At 47.8% G+C, this 19,885-nt stretch overlaps 9 protein-coding genes across 9 annotated transcripts; 5 read left to right on the forward strand and 4 right to left on the reverse strand.

Moving 5' to 3' along the window:
* Window positions 1–341: 341 nt before the first annotated feature.
* On the reverse strand, window positions 342–1,016 carry FOBCDRAFT_206049 (uncharacterized protein; the record flags this gene model as incomplete). The annotated part of the gene is made up of 1 exon (XM_031189538.2): window positions 342–1,016. The coding sequence occupies one exon, from the start codon at window positions 1,014–1,016 to the stop codon at window positions 342–344; it is 675 nt and encodes a 224-aa protein (XP_031033523.1).
* A 1,186-nt stretch (window positions 1,017–2,202) lies between these two features.
* Window positions 2,203–4,675, reverse strand: FOBCDRAFT_243273 (uncharacterized protein; the record flags this gene model as incomplete). Its single annotated transcript, XM_059610537.1, has 5 exons — window positions 2,203–2,626; window positions 2,694–3,386; window positions 3,643–3,669; window positions 3,843–4,281; window positions 4,357–4,675. The coding sequence occupies 5 exons, from the start codon at window positions 4,673–4,675 to the stop codon at window positions 2,203–2,205; spliced, it is 1,902 nt and encodes a 633-aa protein (XP_059465767.1).
* A 1,301-nt stretch (window positions 4,676–5,976) lies between these two features.
* Window positions 5,977–6,330, forward strand: FOBCDRAFT_278919 (uncharacterized protein; the record flags this gene model as incomplete). Its single annotated transcript, XM_031189542.2, has 2 exons — window positions 5,977–6,088; window positions 6,146–6,330. The coding sequence occupies 2 exons, from the start codon at window positions 5,977–5,979 to the stop codon at window positions 6,328–6,330; spliced, it is 297 nt and encodes a 98-aa protein (XP_031033527.2).
* Window positions 6,331–6,750: 420 nt separating this feature from the next.
* Window positions 6,751–7,864, reverse strand: FOBCDRAFT_297988 (kinase-like domain-containing protein; the record flags this gene model as incomplete). The annotated part of the gene is made up of 3 exons (XM_031189543.3): window positions 7,540–7,864; window positions 7,170–7,492; window positions 6,751–7,115 (listed from the first exon to the last, which is right to left on the reverse strand). The coding sequence occupies exons 1-3, from the start codon at window positions 7,815–7,817 to the stop codon at window positions 6,751–6,753; spliced, it is 966 nt and encodes a 321-aa protein (XP_031033528.3). The 5' UTR covers window positions 7,818–7,864.
* Window positions 7,865–8,066: 202 nt separating this feature from the next.
* On the forward strand, window positions 8,067–10,034 carry FOBCDRAFT_322662 (uncharacterized protein). Its single transcript, XM_031189545.3, has 4 exons — window positions 8,067–8,409; window positions 8,478–8,752; window positions 8,810–8,881; window positions 8,931–10,034. The coding sequence occupies exons 1-4, from the start codon at window positions 8,349–8,351 to the stop codon at window positions 9,960–9,962; spliced, it is 1,440 nt and encodes a 479-aa protein (XP_031033530.2). The 5' UTR covers window positions 8,067–8,348; the 3' UTR covers window positions 9,963–10,034.
* A 387-nt stretch (window positions 10,035–10,421) lies between these two features.
* On the reverse strand, window positions 10,422–13,200 carry FOBCDRAFT_297995 (kinase-like domain-containing protein; the record flags this gene model as incomplete). Its single annotated transcript, XM_054706791.2, has 5 exons — window positions 10,422–10,860; window positions 10,914–11,206; window positions 11,306–11,577; window positions 11,642–11,845; window positions 11,899–13,200. 5 exons carry the CDS (start codon window positions 13,198–13,200, stop codon window positions 10,508–10,510), a joined length of 2,424 nt encoding a protein of 807 aa, XP_054562766.1. The 3' UTR covers window positions 10,422–10,507.
* Window positions 13,201–14,380: 1,180 nt separating this feature from the next.
* On the forward strand, window positions 14,381–15,370 carry FOBCDRAFT_206055 (uncharacterized protein; the record flags this gene model as incomplete). Its single annotated transcript, XM_054706792.1, has 4 exons — window positions 14,381–14,483; window positions 14,537–14,887; window positions 14,936–15,010; window positions 15,063–15,370. The coding sequence occupies 4 exons, from the start codon at window positions 14,381–14,383 to the stop codon at window positions 15,368–15,370; spliced, it is 837 nt and encodes a 278-aa protein (XP_054562767.1).
* Window positions 15,371–16,241: 871 nt separating this feature from the next.
* FOBCDRAFT_206056 (uncharacterized protein) lies at window positions 16,242–18,131 on the forward strand (the record flags this gene model as incomplete). Its single annotated transcript, XM_031189548.2, has 8 exons — window positions 16,242–16,258; window positions 16,319–16,388; window positions 16,440–16,520; window positions 16,570–16,926; window positions 16,977–17,226; window positions 17,277–17,452; window positions 17,503–17,939; window positions 17,996–18,131. The coding sequence occupies 8 exons, from the start codon at window positions 16,242–16,244 to the stop codon at window positions 18,129–18,131; spliced, it is 1,524 nt and encodes a 507-aa protein (XP_031033533.2).
* Window positions 18,132–18,761: 630 nt separating this feature from the next.
* On the forward strand, window positions 18,762–19,885 carry FOBCDRAFT_144163 (uncharacterized protein; the record flags this gene model as incomplete). The annotated part of the gene is made up of 4 exons (XM_031189549.2): window positions 18,762–19,005; window positions 19,056–19,149; window positions 19,202–19,608; window positions 19,656–19,885. 4 exons carry the CDS (start codon window positions 18,762–18,764, stop codon window positions 19,883–19,885), a joined length of 975 nt encoding a protein of 324 aa, XP_031033534.2.

Consider the following 19,885-nt stretch of genomic DNA (forward strand, 5'->3'; position numbering starts at 1 on the left):
GTTATTCACACTTCCTTATACAGCCGTGGCAAGCACTGTCAATCCTAATATTTCCAGCCCACGAACTAGCGACCTACGAGATCTAAGACGGATTTAAGTTGCAGTTCGGGGGATTGAATTTAAGCTAACTAAAGAGCAAATACGAAGTGAATATCTGAAGCAAGCAACCATAGTATGCCGAGAAAGTCGAATGGACTTGAACTTCTGCAAAAGAAACAATGAAAGTTTTACTATAATCTATCTGCTAAATCAGGAACAATCTATATGCTACTTTCCCGGATCCCGAACCAAATGCAAAGACGTCTATCGAATGAAATCATGCCCTCAAAAGTCGCAGGACCTTAAAACTCATCTGGAGCTCCCTCAAAGATACCAAAGCCCTTGTTCAGCAACTCCTCATCCCGGCGAAAGTTACAAGACTCCTTAACAGCATCCGTCCACATATCCTTACCACCCTGCGTCTTAGACGCCAACTTAACACCCTTAGCAACTGTCCTAGCAGCTGTAGCAACAGGCCCAACACCAGGAATAGCATAAGTGCTCGCAAAAACAGCTTCCTTCATAACATTCACCATAATCTCACACGTAACACTTCCAATCTCTCTAAAACCCTTGTCAAGACCTCTAGCTGTGAAATCAACAGTAGCTGTAGCGAGAAAGTCCGCTGCTGAAGTGTCGCATTGGCATTGTCCGATGGCATAGCGCTCGCCGTCGGGGTTCGCGCCTAGCATGTCGTTTGTGAATTTGCTAGGGTGCACGGTGGTGCAGATTTTGGTGCGGTCGTTTTTGCAGTAGACGCCGCATGCCCATGCACCGTCGCGGGGAGAAGGGTCGAGGTAGAAGAGGCAGAGGCCTTGTCTTGCGAATGCTCCGTTTTGGCGGTGGTAGGCGTCCCAGGACTTGTCTTGGTATTGACGCCTGGTCAGGGAGGAGTCTTCATGAGTGGGTAGGGCAGCGCCAGTAACCAAAGGGACCAGGGTGGCGGCGAGGGTGAGAAGAGTGTTGAAGGCAACCATCTTGAGTGTGTGAAGCTGAGGATAGCATGAATTGATAGTGAGTATCGTTTGAGGAAGATGCTGTGGAGCTTGTGAAATTGAATGTCGAGCTGATAGTTGTGAATGGTGATGAGAATGCAGTTCATTTCTCGAGCGTCTCTCTACTGTATCTTATAACATTTACATATGCTTATTTTGTTTATCCATTAGGCGCAGTACTCGAGGCTGACATAGAGCTATCACCAAACCAGACGATGAGCTTACTGAGAATATCTTCTGCCCTTGCGATCACATAAGGCGAGATCCTCTGCCAAGGCCTAAGCGCTTAGTACTTGACTTCTCACTGCCCCGGAATCCTTGTCTCCAATTGGCTGCAGAACGGAATCCATAAGAAAGATCCAGTTCTTTCTCTTGGCTTTTGAATTATCCTGGCCACGTAAAAGCGCGATTGGCTCATTAACTGTATATTTAGCTGACGAGCTTCCCAAACTGAAATGTCTCCGATCAAGACATCGAGGAGCCATAGAATGTTGGGCAGTGCTGAGGGTTCGCCAAGCCTGATATAGCCGCTCTGACAGAGAACGAGAACTATTTCTGGCAATTAATTGGCTTTCGTAGATAGACACCATGACATGCGATTAGTATGTTGCTGCTATTCCTTCACCTGGAGCTTCTTGAAGAACACTTAGCCTCAAGCCTATTTGATACTTGCTGAGCGAGCAGTTATTCGGACTGATGGGCTCTAGGAAGTTTCAAGGGCTGGCTTTCGTGTGGATTCTCACACTCTGACAAAGGCACCGGGCACGAGAGCAGTGAGATCCTTTGGTATGATATGCATGTTCTGTGTGCTTTCGGAACTTGATCGAAACAGAGGCCCATCGAAAATCCAATCACCAGTTGTCAGATCTCACTTCCTTCGCAACAGGGATATCATGAGAAAGATGGTAAGACAATTGAGAGGAATGACTGTTACGCAAATGCAAGCTATAAAGACCTTAAAGCCTTTACTAAGAAACTCGTATCCTAATAAAGGGTTTAAGAATTTTTCCTAGTATCTGTCTATGTTCTGTTTGTCTAAGTCTAAGAAGTCAACATATGGGCTACTTGCAGTTGAGACGTGGGGTTGAGACGTGGGGCTGAGAGCCTATAATCATCACAAAGAACTTTGTATCTTGAATACCAACTTCACCAAACAAGGCCGTACCTATTACTTCTTGATAAGATGGCCAAAGACTGAAAATGGAAGCAACTGCCCTGGATCTGGCACTCGCATAGTAGGGTAAAGGAATGTTGGCGTGACCCATGTGAAGAATGCGCATAGCCAGATAAACCCAACTATCCAACGTAATGGGCTTGAGAGTGGAATGTGCACGGTTGCAGCTTGCATCGCATCTTCAAACATAATCGCCACTGGCTGTAGAAGAAAAAAGGTCTCAATCTCATACCACTCTCCGGCCTCAAGACGATAGAAGTAATGCAGGCAGCGGTGCATCAGCGCAGAAGTGAAGAATGTCAATATCAGGCGTGAGTATCGCGACAGCGGCGTACCACGACGGAGCCGGAGAACTCTATCCGGGATGAAGTCTCCCCAGCCAGTCAGAGCCTTGCGGAAAAGTTGATGCCAAAACGTTCTGGAAGTCATTTAGTACATAGGTACTTATTATATCGATCAGCAGGGTTTTTAAGAGTACCACTTACCCCCAAAAGGTCCGAACAGTCGACCATGAACTTATTGGCCCGTTGAGGTGCGGCCAATCCTCCGGCTTACACAAACCAAGCAAAACTGATACCGCAGCTACAAAGCCATGGGCTAATCGTACTGAGATATAACCAATAACCCAATTTCCAAGGGAGCTAGAAATGCGGAAGATTACATCTTCCCGAGTCAAGCTTGATAAGTTGAACAGTGACTGCTTCTCCCTCGTGATCAGGTGCCCTTCTGGACGCGGCGCAAGCAATATGGCATCCAAGATGAGATAACAGCCCACGCACTCAATAATCTTTGTTATAACAAAGAGAATAGAATTTGACGAGACCCGTTTCTTCATCGAAATCTCCCCTCGTAGGCCAACACGGCGCAGGCTAAAATACATGCCCACGGCACGAAGAAGACGGGTGACAGTGCTTAACCGACGGCCCAACCGTCTCTCCTCTACCGTGAGGATATCGTCGGCATCGTAGCGCGAGAGCAGAACCTGTTCAGTGCCATTGGCGTACAGTCCCCAGCTGAACAAAGAAATGCCGGTTATCTGGGCTTGAGGCAGGGAAGATTCCAAAAGAGAAGTGTAAAGGGAATACTGCAGGCAACTCAGCGCCACCGTTGCACCAATCCGACTGAGGACACCGCTTTTCGGGATGCAGACAATAATGCTTGCGAAAATGACGGGGATACTGCAGGCGAGAATGACGATTTGAGAAATTGAGCCTGGTTCTGGATGGTCCATCGTAGCAATTGAGATAAGGTGGCGGCGGAAGCCACTCTAGATGCGTAGGACGGATCAGATTTGCTGAGAATAGAAGTTGAAGAAGAAGGATTACCGCAATAATGCATGTGCGGGTGGTTCGGCATTTGAACGAGATCGACCCCTGTAAATTTAAGGTTTAAAGTGCATTATGTAGAGTACGTGCCGATAAAAACAAAACACACAGTTCTAGCGCCTTCATCTGCCATAGTCTATTTCTCGTAACACATTATTCAACCTCCAATATCCTTCTGGCCACATAGGTCCTCTAGCTGGAACCTCACCCCGTAGGATAGAAGCAACAGGAACTTCCACTCCATAAAAATCCTCGTTTGCCTTGTCTCTCGTCGTGATTACAGTCCCATCAATCTGTGCCCCAACATACAAGCCCCTACTCTTCACATAGCTCCATATAGGTTCGTCAACCCCGTTGCTGTTAACCGTCGAATCAACATACACGCCCGTACCAACCGGCCCAGCGGTAACAGCGACCTCGCCACCGAAGGAGACTCTTGGTTTGGTGAATGCGGCTACGGCTTCGGGGGTTCGCAGAACACATACGCAGTCGTATATATCCATGGCAACCATGAAGCCAACGCTGAGGGTGTTGACGGCAAAGGAAGATGGCGGCGACCACGACCCATCGGGCCGCCGCGCTACAACAACGCCAGAACCGCTGCCCCAGGAAAACTGCGCCCCAGACCGGAATGCGGTGAAGATGGCGAGACCTGCCGCGGACTTGAGGACTTGTCGAGGAATTCTGACTATTGCCTTTCGTCTTGATAATGAGTCGTTTGGCGAAGTGGTTGTAAGTGGTGTTCCGTCTGCAACCAGGTTAGCCCATCCCTTGCAACACCTTTCAAGCCTTTCTTCCACCACGCACCATCCAGGATACATACCACAGAAAGATGTTAGTATGCGTGATGCTTTGTCGCACTCTTTGTCTAGAGTGGTAGGCATGAATGCCTCGCATCCGAGCTTGTTCGCGAAGTCATTCACGGGACCAGCAATCTTGGCACTGAGGACGTGAAGACGATTGGCAAAACCCGACTTGCGGTTTATTTGCATCTCTGTGGATTGTTCTTGGGTCGATGTACTGTTGGCGGAATATGGTGGTGGTGGAGGAAAGTGAGTATTCTTGCACTCGTATCCTGTAGGGCGAGTATTGTGGTCTTCATTAACGGGAAGCTCGAACAAGTGATTATTGTTGGATCCCATGGCTGCCATTGGATTTTCAAAAGAGAGTGTGACGTTATTTAATGAGTTCGGAATCCACCGAGGAGAAAATGCTTGACTTTGTACTGTTGAGTCCGCTAATTTCATGCTATAAGTGCTCAACCACGAAAGGGGAAAGCAATGAAGATAAATATTCGAGTCAGTTAAAGTCGTGTGTGATGCCTTCGCATTCTTTGGGAACATACCAAATCATCGGGCGCCGCGGGGCTCTATCGAAGCTTGTGCGAGGCTGTACATGGTAGTAGATTTGTGTATCCGACGGGTCATGTACGAGCCACCGTAGCAGCGCTATGTTTGAAAAAGTGAAAATGACATGACCTGGCCATTCATAAACCTTGAAACATTGACAATGGTGCTACTGTCCGCAAGCGGAATGTGCAGGGTATAGATCGGCCGGGATCAATAGTTAGGGGGCAGATGGCCACGTCTAGGATGCCCGCGGGGTCCGAAGGAGCAGGGATTATGAATTGGAAAAACTAAGACCCAATCGCTGTGTTAGTCTTTACTTATATTCCAATACATAATATAATTTGTTTCGCCTGGCGGTCCTGTATATCCAAAGCCACTCACTAATGGTCACTGAGATTGCCTGCTTTTCGTTCTCATCCACCCAAGCTCTTGCTGTCCAGCATAGTGGTACTTATCGCACTTGGGCTGGTCTATATCCGCCGATACCAGGGTTGAAATGTATAATTTCAACACCGCAACATCCATCGAGCGCTCGGCTGATACGGTGCTCCAGTCCCTAAGCAATAAATATATAGCGCTGTTCCTTAGGGAAGTGAAAATAAGCGAAGTGGCTTACGCTAGCTACCTTTAAACACTTAGAGGACTTACTTCAGTCAAGAGATTGGCCGGAATTACCATAAAATGCTTATTCCGAAAGTCAAAGTTGACCTGTTGGCTGACCCAGGTAGAGAGCGATAGCCAGTAAGACTTTGGACTGAGTAGAAATTGCTTCTTATGCGTTTTTTGCAAATTTCAAAGGTTATTTATCCCGTTTCCATTCGATGGGCTGATCCAGCTCATATCCGCAGCGTCACGGAGTGGCGTCTGCGGCTGAAGAATAATAGGATTCAACAAGCCATAGTACGCAGATAGTAGGATCTAGGCTCGCTAGCCTAGAGTTCTAGATCTCACAAGGCTGAAAAGGTGTTGAAGCCCCTGGCTAGCAGCTGAGTCTGTTTTAAGCTTATAAACCCCCGGGATATCGCCAACGAAACGTCGTTTCAACATCAACTCGAAACCCTCAAACTTAACACATCATTCTACCCCCTCTCAACATGAAGGCTAGCTTTGTCCCACTCGCTTTCGTTGCCGCCCTCGCTGGCTTTGGAGAGGCACGAAACTGCACCCCTAAGCTTGACCACTGCGGCCATTTCCTCCTTGACATCGGTAACACTTCCCTCTAAACCCCCAAGCTGGGATGTCTCTGACAAGTCTCTCTTATAGGCAAATACTACTCCACCATCTCTGACGAGCTCACCCGCGCGACCAAAGCAACGTGTTTCAAGAAGAACCAGATCAACGATGCCCTCTTCTCGTGCGGTCCCAACGGAACTATCAAATTCAAGAAGTACTGCAAGAACGGATGCCAGGTCGGAGCTATGGGAAAGCATGACTACTGCTGGACTTAGGAATAAGGCCTCTTTCATTTGCTGAAGATTGAAAGTCGTAGCCTTTTTTGAAGTAGTTATTGAAACCAAGAATCAGCTAGAAGCTCGCTTGGTGTAGCCCGAGTTGATGGTTCAAATCTCATCAGTCGAGCAATCAACTTTGCTACGACCCTTATCTCACGCCTTGTGAACTCTGGGGGTTTGTCATCGTCGAAATAAACTTCTTCCATCCAACTTTGCAACGTCCAATCATCCTTTTCCTGTGACGCCTCCCTTTTCGTTTCTTGCCATTTCACTTGCCATCTTGATGGCAGCTCATCGTCTATAAGCTCTATCAGTTGTTGAACCAACATTGGGGGAGTTAACATGACAACGTCAAACGGGGGCTGTCCAGTCACCAGCTCAAAGATCTGTGCCTGTTAGCAGATGCAATCTTCGTTATCAGGTGGTGATTACCAGACATCCTGTGCTCCATAAGTCTACTCGGTTATTGAGTCGGTCTCCAAACACAATCTCTGGTGCGCGTACTGGTAGCGGGGTATGTAATGTATTGAGCGTATCGTGGTTGAAGAAAGCTTCACCAAAGTCAATTATCTTGATAGATGGCGACGAGAGCAGACGTTGGACGTCCTTGTGTCTGAAAGATGAAGGTCGGACGATACATGTTGGTATATTGGATGACAAGGGCTTGCCGTCTCGCCTGGTGACTAAGCCCATCTCAGGGTCACCAAGCCTAGCAATTAAATCTCTCTCGCTTAGCAAATGCAGCTCCGGAATCTCCAGAGCAATATTCCTAGTGTGAAGGTCTGTGAGCAAATTCAGCATTGCCGCTGTCACGAACTGAAACATGGTTCTCTTACCACCATGCCCGATGCCGTTGGAAGCAAGATAATCGATCCCTTGCAATACCTGTCTCGAGATCGACTTTGCAGCGTGAGACGGCAGTCTGTCACCTCTGCAGTGGCTATCAATGATGTCTGCAATATTGGGCCCAACGAGATCCAATACTAAACAATCGTGTGAGCCATTGGGGCCAATAAGAGTGAATTGATCCCACATTTGGTTCACGTAACACGACCCCTCGTGATTTCTTGGTGAAGCAGCAAGGCTTTGGAATATTTCGGTATCTCGACTTCTTCTCGCTTCGGCAACTGTGATCTTGAGTGCAACATAGCGATCATGCCTGGCAAATAATCAGTAAGAAACAGCATTTTCGTTACACAAACATACGTCTGGTCCTTGGCGGCCCAAGTGGTCGAATAGCTGCCCCAGCCAAGCTTATGAAGGACTTTATACCGTCCATCGCTGAGGGAATCGCCTAATGCAACGGGATGGTAGCCACCTGGTCGATAGCGGTGCATTGGTTCAGCGTCAACATCACATCTATACTCTTGTGCTGGTGTTTGGCCGCCGTGATATTGACGTACGTAGGTTGGAAAGAAGGCAACAGCAATTGATGGAACCGAGATCCGTATCCGCGCCGCCCTCAAAAGGTGCGCACTAACCATCGCCGTTACCGATCCCAATGTCTCTTCCACTGCATCCAAGATGATCAGCGAAGCCTGGAAGCTTCGAAACGTCGAATCATCTTGTCGCTCCAGGTTAAGTTTTGTTGTGACGATCGGATGATGCGGCACATTTAATCCCTGTCGCCCAGTCCGCAACCCGATATTTTTAGAACCTCGCCCAAAAATAAGGTTGCAGCTCAAATAACGGATCAAAAGCTTGGCAGAATGCTTAATCTGATCAAGAATCATCGATAGAAATGTTTTATCTGTAATTCATGACGCTGATCCAGCTGGCCTAGGGGTAAGTGAACAGGATATTCACCCCTGTACGAGGTGACAGCGAAGCACAAATGACGTCAGGGCGTGGTCTAGAGCTCTAGGTCCTGCATCAGAGCTCAACTGTCGGGCCATTCACCTCCCAAACCCCGCAGAACTTCACCTTCAGCTGCATCGTCATCATTATTTATACGACACATTCCTCTCTTGGCCTTCAATTCTTTTCTTCCCTTCTCTCTCATTTCACCCGCAAAGATGGATAACATGGCTTCTCTCAAAGATACTCTTACCGCCTCTGGAGGCGCGGAATCTGCCGGTGAGTACTCCCCTCTCACCCTAAACACTCTACATAACGTCTCCAATCATCGCGCTTACTTTCTCTAGGATTCCTCAACGACATCATCGCCCAGCTATGGCCCAACATCAACGTCGCAGGCGGCAAGATCATCAAAGATGTCGTCGAACCCATGCTTGACCAGATGCTTCCAGGTCCTCTCGCCAACCTCCGCTTCGTCAAGCTGGACTTTGGGCCTACGCCCATCAGATTCTCTAATGTTGACGTGCACAAGACCGAACTCGAGGGCATCAAACTTGATATGGACTTGAATTGGGATGGCAAGTGCGATTTCGAGCTTGATGCGTCGATGGTGCCCAAGATTGTAAGCTCCGCTTTGCCTAGCCTCAGTATTACGTCTTGCTGATTATTGGTCTTACAGGGTATCGAGCATGTGAAGATGAGGGGACGACTCTCCATTCTGCTTTGTCCTTTGACAAACGTTATCCCACTGGTATGAAACTTAAATTGAATCGATATCTCAGCACTAACAACATCCATAGATCGGAGCTGCTCAGGTGGCTTTCATCAACCCCCCCGAGCTATCTCTCGACTTTACCGACGCCGCTAACATCGCCGACTTCTCCTTGATCGACAAGACCGTCCGCAAGGTCATTCTCAACATCATTTCCTCCATGGCCGTCCTCCCCAACCGCTTCCTCGTCAAGCTCGACTCCTCTAACGATTACTTCAAGACCTTCCAGCCCCACCACGGTGTTCTTCGCCTTACCATTGATAACGCAACTGAGATTACGGGCGAGAAGAAGAGCGGCGCCAAGAGACTACTCCAGAAGCTTGTCAAGGATATTCCCGACTGCTACTGTGATGTCAACGTCGGTGCTGAGGGAGAGTGGCGAACTTCGACTATTAAGAATAAACACGACCCTCAGTGGAACGAGACTCACGACTTCCTTGTTACAGATTACGAACAGCGCATTACCATCGATTTGAACGATGAGGACTTGGGCGGTGACGACGATATTGGTATTGCTACGACAACTGTCAAGCAACTGCTCTTGAACGGCGGTAGCCAAACCCTCACCCTGTCGCACAAGGGCCAGCCTCTTGAGACCAAGGTGACTATCCACGGCAAGTTCTTCAACTTTGTCGGCGAATCCAACAGCATTTCAGCCAGTAGCCAGAACGAAGGCGAGATCTGCGGTCTCGCTACCGTCCTCATCGCCAGCGTTAATGGTCTAAACGGCCAACGCGACGAGCTCAAGCCCAGCGTCAAGGTGACCTGGGGCGACAAGGAATTTGTCACTCCTGTCAAGAGCTACAGCCCCGGAACGGATATTTTCAACCCATCTTTCGACACAGCTTTCCGGTTCCCTATTACCGCGGAACAGCTTTCTAACCCGCACAGCTTCAAGCTTAGCCTGCAGAATGGTACGAGTGAGCAGGGATCTGTCGATATTCCTTTTGATAGTGTGACGGGTGCTAATGGTATGAACCGTGAGGAGGAGTTTGATGTTGGATCTGGTGCTACTATCCGAGCTCGTTTTTCTATCCGTGGATTGCAGCTCGCTGAATGATTGGGGGCGAAAAGTGTGGACGATGTTCCTGAAGCATGATGCGATACGCATGCCTAGTATGAATTATCAAACAATAAATAATTGATTCTTTCAATTATTGATCAAGCACAGTATAGAGAAACAAGGAAAGTGAAAAAGTATAACGCGCCTCGCCTCAAGACTGCCCCAGATACACTCACTACCTAGTTGATCTTACAGTTTAAGGTCGCGCATTATGTCTAAGCCTAAAATATGCATAAATTCAGTAATCTTTATTTACTTTTATAGCGATTTACCTCATCTCTTATCATATTGGAGGAGATTAGCTCTTCACATACTGTACTTATCCTAAAGCTTAATGCTTATAGTCCATTCTCCTCAGATTTTAGTCAAATCAAACTTCAAATTGCTGACTAAAAGAATGGAATCTGGCCATTTAATGACAGACTGAAGCCAGTATAAATCTCAAAGCCACTTATAACACGATCAAACACCTCATAACCTTCCCACATACCATCAAGGAAGCCGAGATCCCCAACCATAGTCCTGGAGATCATCCGACCCTTTCAATGTTCCTCATCATCTGCATATCTGGCCAGCAGCTTAATTGGGCCGAAAAGATCAGATGAGCCACTGAGATCTGAGGGGGCACTGTTTCCGGTCTTCTCGTGATCTGCATCAGTTGGAATTCCGTAGGCACGAACAGGCTCTCTCATGGTCTCATCAAAGGTCTCAAGGTCCTTGACCTGCAGCTCGAGAAGCTTTGCAGCTGCCTCGAGTGTGACGCTGATGCCCATTTTCGCTAATTTGGCGGCATACTCTTCGGCACCACGGTTGCGGAGATAGTCTTTGTACTGAGATATTCCGTTCGAGCTTGTTGAGTTTAAGGTACTGAGGGAGGTGGTGTTGGATTCGTGATCTTGATCGTCTGGTTAGCCTGAAATCACTGAGGGATCAACTCCAAGCGCTTACATGGTGAGACATTCTCCAGCATCCGATTGAAGCTCGGAAATGCGATCCGGTAGATATCGAACCATCGGTCCTCTTCACTTTCTTTCGATGACTTCCTCTTGAGGGAACGGAGTCGAGCAGCTTGTTCTCTACTCAACATGCCGTAAATTGCCTCTGGCTTCCTTTTAGGGCATGGCGCCTCTTGATGTTGATGAGCCAGGAGGAGCTCGTCTGTTTCGAAGCTGGTGTCGCATCGGCGGCAAATATGTTTGCCTCTGTACTTCTTTGGAAGGTGGCAGCGGAAGAGATGTTCCCTACTCTAAAGTTAGCTTATCTTTCCTAAGCTTAGGTACTTATGCAGCTTTATGTAAATTTAGGTGAACTTAGAAGAACTTAGGAAAGTTTATACATACTTGACTTTGTTGACATCAATCCACCCTGGACCTTCACAAGCTCGATGGTGAACGGAGACCAGTATACCTGCCTTGTGAAAGGGGCATGCAAAGCGCGGCTTCAAACTGAGTTGCGTACCAGCATCGCTCTGGGTTGTGACGTTGGTGTAATAAGTCGCATCGACCGTTCGGTCGAGTCGCTGCCTGGCATTCTGATTCGTGTGGACCTGGAATCGCAAAGTCGTTAGCGAAATACTCCTTGCCGAGAAATGTGGAGTAGTATGAGAGAGAGCCTATATATGTGTGAGTGAGTTGACTTCACACAGTTTTCTACGTCAAGGAAAGTGGCTATCCTACCATTTCCATATCGTTAGTGCCACGAGGTTCAGAATAAGCTGGGTCACTTTCCAACTTCAGGCACATTTGCGTCAAAGCTTCGAAGATCTCCCGAGCTGACATTCTCTCGCTCATGTTGACTTTGAGCATCCCTTCCAGGACGAGATAGAGCATGTCATCGATGAAGAGGGACGACTGACAGCTCTCACGAAGGGATATCAGCAGCTGTCGGCAAGATTAGATTCTATCTGAAGATGAATAAGGCGTAGGAGACATACTCTGTGTACCTCAGGCTTGAGTTTCGCCGTGAGGCCACCTCGCTTATCGTAACGCAATCGGAAGAAGGCATCTCGATTGGGGCTGTTGTCTTCGTCATCGAGTCGAGTTTGGATTAGCTTCGAGATGCCAGCTTTGCCGTGACAGAACCACATGATGGCTTCCGTAAACACACAGCCAAGACTCCAGATATCGTAGGCCTGTGTCATGGCCCCAGTCGTGTCGAGTTCGGGGGCGCGGTAGACTGGTGTATGTTTGAGGCCCTTCGGCATATCTTTCTCTTCAGGTGTAAGGAAGTATGAAGATCCAAAGTCCGCGAGAGCAAATGTTGTCCATTTATTATCAGCACCAAAGCAAAGGATATTCTCTGGTTTGATATCACCATGAACCCCATACAAATCTTTCCCTTGGCTGTTTTGTCCATGAACAGTGGACAAGGCATCTGCAAGCCCTCTCATCTGACTTCCGAACCACTCAAGGGTGCGCTTGTCATTCGATGGTTTTGGCTCGCTTCGCCAATACATAGCGAGATCGCAATCAGCCAACGGAAAGACGAGGTGGTACTTGCTTTCCATCCGGTACGAAGCAAGAAGAGGTACGATGTGGGGATGAGGGTTTTGTGCAAGACTCAGTCTTTGATAAGCGTCTCGCTCGCGTGCGTAGTCTTTGGGAGTTCCATAGTAGATGGTTTTTACAGCGAATGTGACTTCTTTTCTGCTTTCTCCCCCATAGTCGGGAATGTGGCTCAGGTGGATTCCAACTCGAAACACCTGCGACGTCCCTCCGGGCTTTATAGCTTCAACGTCGTCGAAGATGGACCTGGAAGAGTTTCCGAAATCGTAGAATGGCGGATCAAGCGCGTAGTGATCAGCTCCCTCAAAAGTGTCTAAAAGACCAACGAAAGTTGCAGTTTCCTGCGACACTTGTACGAGCTCTCTCGATCGCGCAGAAGTTGTCTTGCTAGTATAATTTGGCCGACGAGTTCCCCAAGTTGCCGCTCTAGACGAAGTTGTGCCAGTATCGTGCAAAACCCTGCCAAGCAACTGCCTAGTACTACCGACGTCTTCAATAGCTCTCTTTGTGGCGAGATCGATGGTTTCTCCCAGGTCCTTAGGAATGACTCCATTGACCTTGGGGAGCTTTGTACGAATCCTGTCGATGACATCTTCAAGCTTTCCCAAAGAGCGAAGATAGTTCTCGTGCTCATTGTCCATTCGACAACGAAGATATTGAACCGCTCTCACAAGTTCAGTTAAGGAGCTGACAAGGCTCAAGACAGAAGCAGGAATACAAATGGCCTCCATGATGCACACCACCTGAACTTAAGGCAAAGGGCGTTTCGAAAAGGAAGTAGTGAAATATCCGTTAACCTACCAAAGGGGGGACGTCTTCAAGAAACGTCTCGGAATGAAGATATTGATCCCAATCAGTATGCCAGTAGTTATCCGAAGCGAACAGTCCCATTGGGGTTCGCTATATGCTGGGTTGGAAGTGCCAACAGCGATTAGGCTTGAATGTGGCTTGATAGCATCACCCAAGGTTTATTTGAGCTCTAGAAGATGGTTACTATGCCCGTGTTGCAAAAGCAAGTGGTGAGGAGAGTATTGGCGAGTATGTGAACTTACTAAATAATGTTCAAATAGTGAGTGGGGAGCTAGCAGCGTTGTTTGTGCTGAACGAGATGAATATCGTGCTTAGGTGGAATTGGGTGACGTTTAGAGTGCGATGTGGTCAGAAAGAGGATGAAGCTCATCCAGCATCCCGGGAGGATTTTTATGAGAAATGAAAGACAAAGATGCGACATTCTGTTCTGGAAAATGGCATCTGGGATATCAGCAGGATGGTTTAGCGCGTTTGAGTTCTACGCATATGCGTGGATCTCGACACATCTTACTGGCTGAATGGTGTTGTGGCTTGGCCATTTTCAACCCCCATGTAACTTCTAGCCTAAATCTATCTTCAGTCCGAAGCCGGTCTAGGATCGACGTCATTTACCCTTCCTCCTTCATGCTCAAGATCTTTCTAGCCTGTTGTGATGAAATGGCGTGAGGAATGGGCAGCGTCGGAACCACCGGTAGTATCGGAATTAGTGTAGAATCGAAGGATGTCTGGTTTTGCATGAGCTGAAGTCGCGCCGCCTCGGCATTATATCTTCATTGACGGTTGACTTGCCATTATCAACCAGCCCTGCACACCCAAACCCTTGCAAGTTCATGTAGCTCGCTGATCTAGCAGAATTTGCCTTCTCTTTATACATGCTATGTCAACTTCGATTATGACCACCAAGTTCCGTTTCGGTTCTGGTTGCCAGAGATGTTGCTTGGCGTATCACCCATGTAGCGGAATCCATTCCCATTAGACATCAGACCACCATGTGAGGCCCCCAAGCATAAATATAAGGTTAAGGCCCTTCGTGAAGTTTTGAGCGTTCTTATGTATCCTTTTCTATGCCCTCGCAGCTATCCAGCAAGGTTACACTTCGTCATGGCTATTCAGCATCCAGCAGCTAGAGATGATCAGTTCCAGGCTCATGCTATCGGTCACAGACTTCGCCGCGACGTAACGCCCGAGGAATGTTATCAATGCGGTACACCATATCCATAGCCTTGGGGTTCCGTTCACATTACTGACACTTTATAGAATCCGCTTATCAATATGTACGGCAAATGCAACGAAACGAAAAGCTTTGCGCTGACGATGCCTTTTACGACTTATATTCGAGCTGTCTAGGATGCATCGAAGATAATGTCAACTCGGGAAGCCCAAGAGAGTATGTTGAACCAAACTTGGGCCGATACGTCGACTATTGTGCGCAATTCACTGCCCTCACTAAATGGGCCTCCATGGGAACTACTTCGGCCACTTCGGCCACTGTTCGTAGCACGAAAACCACTTCAGCTCAGAAAACAGATGGCACACTTATGGATGAAGCGAGCATTACTAGTAGAAATGTGGAGCAGCTGGAGACATCGGTAGCTGGTACCATTAACAGTCAGTTTGGAAGATCTCAACTTGATACATAAAGCTCATAAAGTGTAGCTAATCCCCTAACCACAACGGACGTTGCCCAACCTGAAGATTCAGCCAGTTCGTCAAATATTCCCAGGAAGAATAGTAAGTGAGAGGGATCCAACTGTCTTTTCAAGTCATACTGATATCCAGCAAGGCTCAAGTTCTAGTAAAGCATGGATCGCTGGTGCTGTTGTTCCCTCTGTGCTTTTCGTTACTACGGCTGTTTCATTTGCGATCTGGTGGCAGAGGCGGCGAAACAGAACACCAAAGACCCCCAAAAGTCCTTATGTAGATGACGTGGCGGGGACATCACGTTTTGATAAACCGGAGCTTGATTCTCAGGTTATTCCGCGACCAAGAAGTAAAGAAGAGGCTATAACAAGCACCCGCACCACTGTACTTGACACTGTCGTCTTACCAGTACCCGCTGAAATGCCTGAAAATGGTTTGAACAGAGCATAGTTTCAAGGTGAAGCGAAAGGCGGCACAGGAGAAAACCATGGCTCCGGAGCTTACTACAAGCTTCCAGCCAATGAAGCTACAGTATATGAATTGCCTACGAAACTATAACAATCATGAAAGGGAGTATTACTATTCGGTCTTTAAAATAATTTTTTAAAGACATCAATCTAAATGCACTTCGTCTAGAGTTGTTCTTAGTCAAGATCGAAAGTTTGTCGTGCGCCGTTCGCTTTCAACGCATTCGATATAGATTATAGATAAATATAACCATAATCAATAGGTATGGCATGCATCGCTTATATAAGTCTGTCCTTTCTAAGCAAGATCTTTGTGCCATCGTTTCCATCGCGAAGGATCGTAATCCTTCCGACCAAGAGCCTGTTTTCCGACTTCCCATGCACCCATGAGAGGGACTATCAACTACAATAGGAAGCTCAAGTAGAAAGAATACGACGATATGGAGATTAAATTCAGGTCAGTAATTCTGTTGCTGTCACTCTGCTTCCTATCGGGTAGCTGACTTACGCGTTTCTGTTTCAAGCAGGGAATGTTAAATGAGGGTATTGACTCAGCCACTCCAGTAAATTAAAGGATTCATGTTTATCAAGACAACAGAGCTAAAATTAGGAACAGATCTACCCGATTCGCATAACCGATTCACCAATAGTGTCGCATGTCGCAATTTGATCTTATCTTGAGGTGATGTAAGACACCAACAGACTGAGCACGAAATGAGACTTCGAATATGAAAATCCTTCTCATTTTTTGAATGCTGATTTAACCTGTCCCAAGATATAAAACAAGCAGTTCCAGAATCAACGGAATTCCGCAATTCTCTATAAAAAATTCTCTCCAAACCACGAACTGGAACATGACAACTCAAGAAATGTAAGTTGACCTATTGACCGGAACTATGGAGATCTTTCATCTAACACGGCATGCTTGAAGTAATGTCGATGTGCTCGTCATCGGGGCCGGCCCAACTGGTCTGGGAGCAGCCAAGCGTCTTCAACATCTGGTAAGTCTACCCTTCTTAACGGGTGAGACTTTGTATTGACCCTTCTCGTAGAACAGTGTCGACTGGCTCATCGTTGACTCCAACGAGACACCCGGTGGTCTGGCGTCCACCGACACAACCCCCGAGGGCTTCGTATGTATGCTTCCGCCAGCTGTTGTGGTCTCGTGACTTATTCATCTAGCTCTTCGATGTTGGAGGCCATGTCATCTTCTCCCACTACAAGTACTTCGACGATGTTATCGACGAAGCTCTTCCCAAATCTGATGATTGGTATGAGCACCAGCGTATCTCTTATGTCCGCTACCAAGGTCTTTGGGTCCCATATTCTTTCCAGAACAACATCGCAGTCCTGCCCAAAGAGGAGCAGGCCCGTTGTCTTGGAGATCTCATCGACGCAGCCATTCAAGCCCGCGCGCGTTCACCATCTGACAAACCAGCCAACTTTGACGAGTGGAACATTCGCAACGTTGGCGAGAGGCTGAATGAGATTTTTATGCGTCCTTATAACTTCAAGGTCTGGGCCATTCCTACAACCAAGGTATGTACACATATTGATAACACGTTTCGCATCTTATTCAACTTGCATAGATGAACTCTACTTGGGTTGGGGAACGTGTAGCTGCGCCTAATGTTAAGCTTGTGACTACCAACGCTATTCTGGGTAAGGCAGCCGGTGGTTGGGGGCCTAATGCAACATTCCGCTTCCCGGCTCGTGGGGGTACGGGAGGAATCTGGACTGCTGTTGCTGATACTCTTGACCAAAGCAAGACTCGTTTTGGAGATCATGGAGCAGTCACAAAGATTGAAGCTGATTCTAAGACGGTTTATCTGAAAGATGGTAAACAGCTTGTCCTCTCGTACTGAGACTTCCTGCTGACAAGAGTACAGGAACCACAGTCAAGTATGGTGCCCTCATCTCGACCATGGCTGTCGATCAGCTCGCAAAAGCTCTGGATGATGCCAGACTTCAAAATTCACTCAAGCCACTTTACTACTCGTCCACCAATGTGATTGGTGTCGGCATTCGTGGAAAGCGGCCCGATCGTATTGGTGATAAGTGCTGGGTAAGCGGTTATGAGAGACCCATGATGTCTTGAAGCTCACATGGTCACAGCTCTATTTCCCCGAAGACAACGCCCCGTTCTACCGAGCTACCATCTTCTCCAACTATTCCCCGTATAACCAACCCAGCGAAGATGTTAAACTCGCCACGAAGCAGCTTGCCAATGGTGGCAAGCCTGCTTCATCGGAGCCAGCTTCTGGTCCATACTGGTCAATCATGCTCGAAGTCTCAGAATCTTCGTATAAACCCGTTAACCAAGCGACTTTGCTCGAAGAGAGTATCCAAGGTTTGATCAACACGGACTTACTCAACCCCGAGGATGAGATTGTCAGCACGTATGTTCGCCGATTCGATCACGGATATCCAACCCCCACTCTTGAACGCGACGCTGCTCTCTCTGAAGCTTTGCCTTATCTATATGACAAGGATATCCTGTCGCGAGGTCGATTTGGAGCTTGGAAGTATGAGGTTGGCAATCAGGACCATAGGTGAGCCACTCATTATCCCAACATTGCAGGATTTGTGAGCTAATAACTTGTCACAGTTTCATGCAAGGTGTCGAGGCTGTTGACAATATTATCTCTGGCGGTCTGGAATTGACTCTCTCGAACCCCGATTTTGTCAACTCTCGGAAGAATACTGAGCGTCGTCTGGCTGGTATCAAGGGTGCTCGGAAGTAGGACTCTTGCTGAAACGTCTGTGTCTGTAGCATCGCGTACGCACAGATCCGTTCTGCATGGTCAAACTGGTATTCTGCTTCTCTCAGCCGATGCTCTTTCTTCTTACACTTCTGTCCTGCAACCTATTATTCGTGGAAAGGGAAATTTCAGTCATCCATTATCTATGTCCGAGTTGTCACCGGTCAATACATTTACATTGCATAAACTTAAAACCTTGACCTTGTTCGAGCTATTATACGACTGGCCTTTGCACTTTTAACCTCGGCACTAAATCGTCTCCTCTGAGTTTTCTCCGACAAGCATAACCAGAATTAGATTTAGGCCCATAGTATACCTGTCGTTTGTGGTGGAATTTGTTTTAGCGGTGACATAGCATGAAGATCACCTCGTATGGCTTTTGTGCCAAGCATACCCCTGAGGGTCCGTGAGCGCGACTGAGCGCCTCGCCTCGACTTCAATATGGGGCCCATGAGCCTGAATCTCGTAAAGATTAAAGAGAAGAGACGAACTGGAAAAAAGATAAAAGGGAACATCTCCCAAGTCTCTACGCTAGAGAGAATATTATCCTTACTCCTTGGTATTCTCTCGTTAGACACTAAAACTCTGCAGTCGTTTTCACCCCGGTCCAAAATGAAGTTCACGTCCATTCTCGCCCTCGCCGGCGCCATTACCCCAGCTATCGCTGCTCCCGCCAAGTCTGACAAGACTTGCTCGAACCCTGCAAAGAGAATTGAGTGGCGGGAGCTGGATGCTGCTGATCAGCAGGGCTATATCGATGCTGTTCTGTGCCTCAAGACTAAACCCTCTCGCATGGGTCTCAAGTCCAGCTTGTACGATGATTTCCCTCATCTTCACTTCCAGCTCAACTCCTGGAGTAAGTGCCACCTGGTGTATTTAGTCTAACATTTTATTAATATGATAAAGTTCATGGTGGTTCTCCTTTCCTCCCTTGGCACCGATACTTTGGTGTAGTCTATGAGCGAGCTCTTCGTGACTGCGGCTATGAAGGTCCATACACGTGAGTACCATACAAGTCCATCGCCAAGTAACCTCTGACCGTGAACTACTAGCTACTGGGACTGGACCAAGGATGCTGAGGGACTTCGTCTATCCCCAGTCATGGCATCAAAGAACGGCTTCGGCGGCAACGGAGACGCTGAAAAGACCGAGAAGACTGCCTCGGGAAGTACACTTAAGTGTGTAACCGACGGTCCATTTGCAAAGTTGCGACCCGAGTACCTCGAGACTGAGCCAAGGAAGCTTACCGACGGTGGCCATTGTCTGCATCGTAACTTGCCTGAAGTTGACGAGCCTGATGCTTTCGCAACCATGGCCAAGGTCTTCGGACCCGAAGGAGTTGAGGAAGTCCAAACGTCTGGCAACTGGAGTCACTACGCCTGGTCTCTCGAGGGGGGACCTCATGGTAGCATTCACGCTTGTCTCGGGGGGGAGATGAACCCCACCACTTCTCCCAATGGTTAGTGACTCTCATATGCTATTAGTTCGGTAACTGACAAATAATAGAGCCTCTTTTCTTCTTGCACCACGCGCAAATCGATCGTCTCTGGTGGTTGTGGCAGAAGGAGAACTCCACCAGACTCACTGAGTACAATGGACTTTACAAGAACATCAACCAGACCGAGCAACACGAAGTCAGCTTGGACGATGTCTTGATGATGGGTGGTATTGACGAGGACCTGACTGTTGGAGATGTTATGGATACCACTAAGGGTCCCTTGTGCTACACCTACTAG

This window comes from Fusarium oxysporum, chromosome IX, assembly GCF_013085055.1.
Source record: "Fusarium oxysporum Fo47 chromosome IX, complete sequence".
NCBI lineage: Eukaryota > Fungi > Ascomycota > Sordariomycetes > Hypocreales > Nectriaceae > Fusarium > Fusarium oxysporum.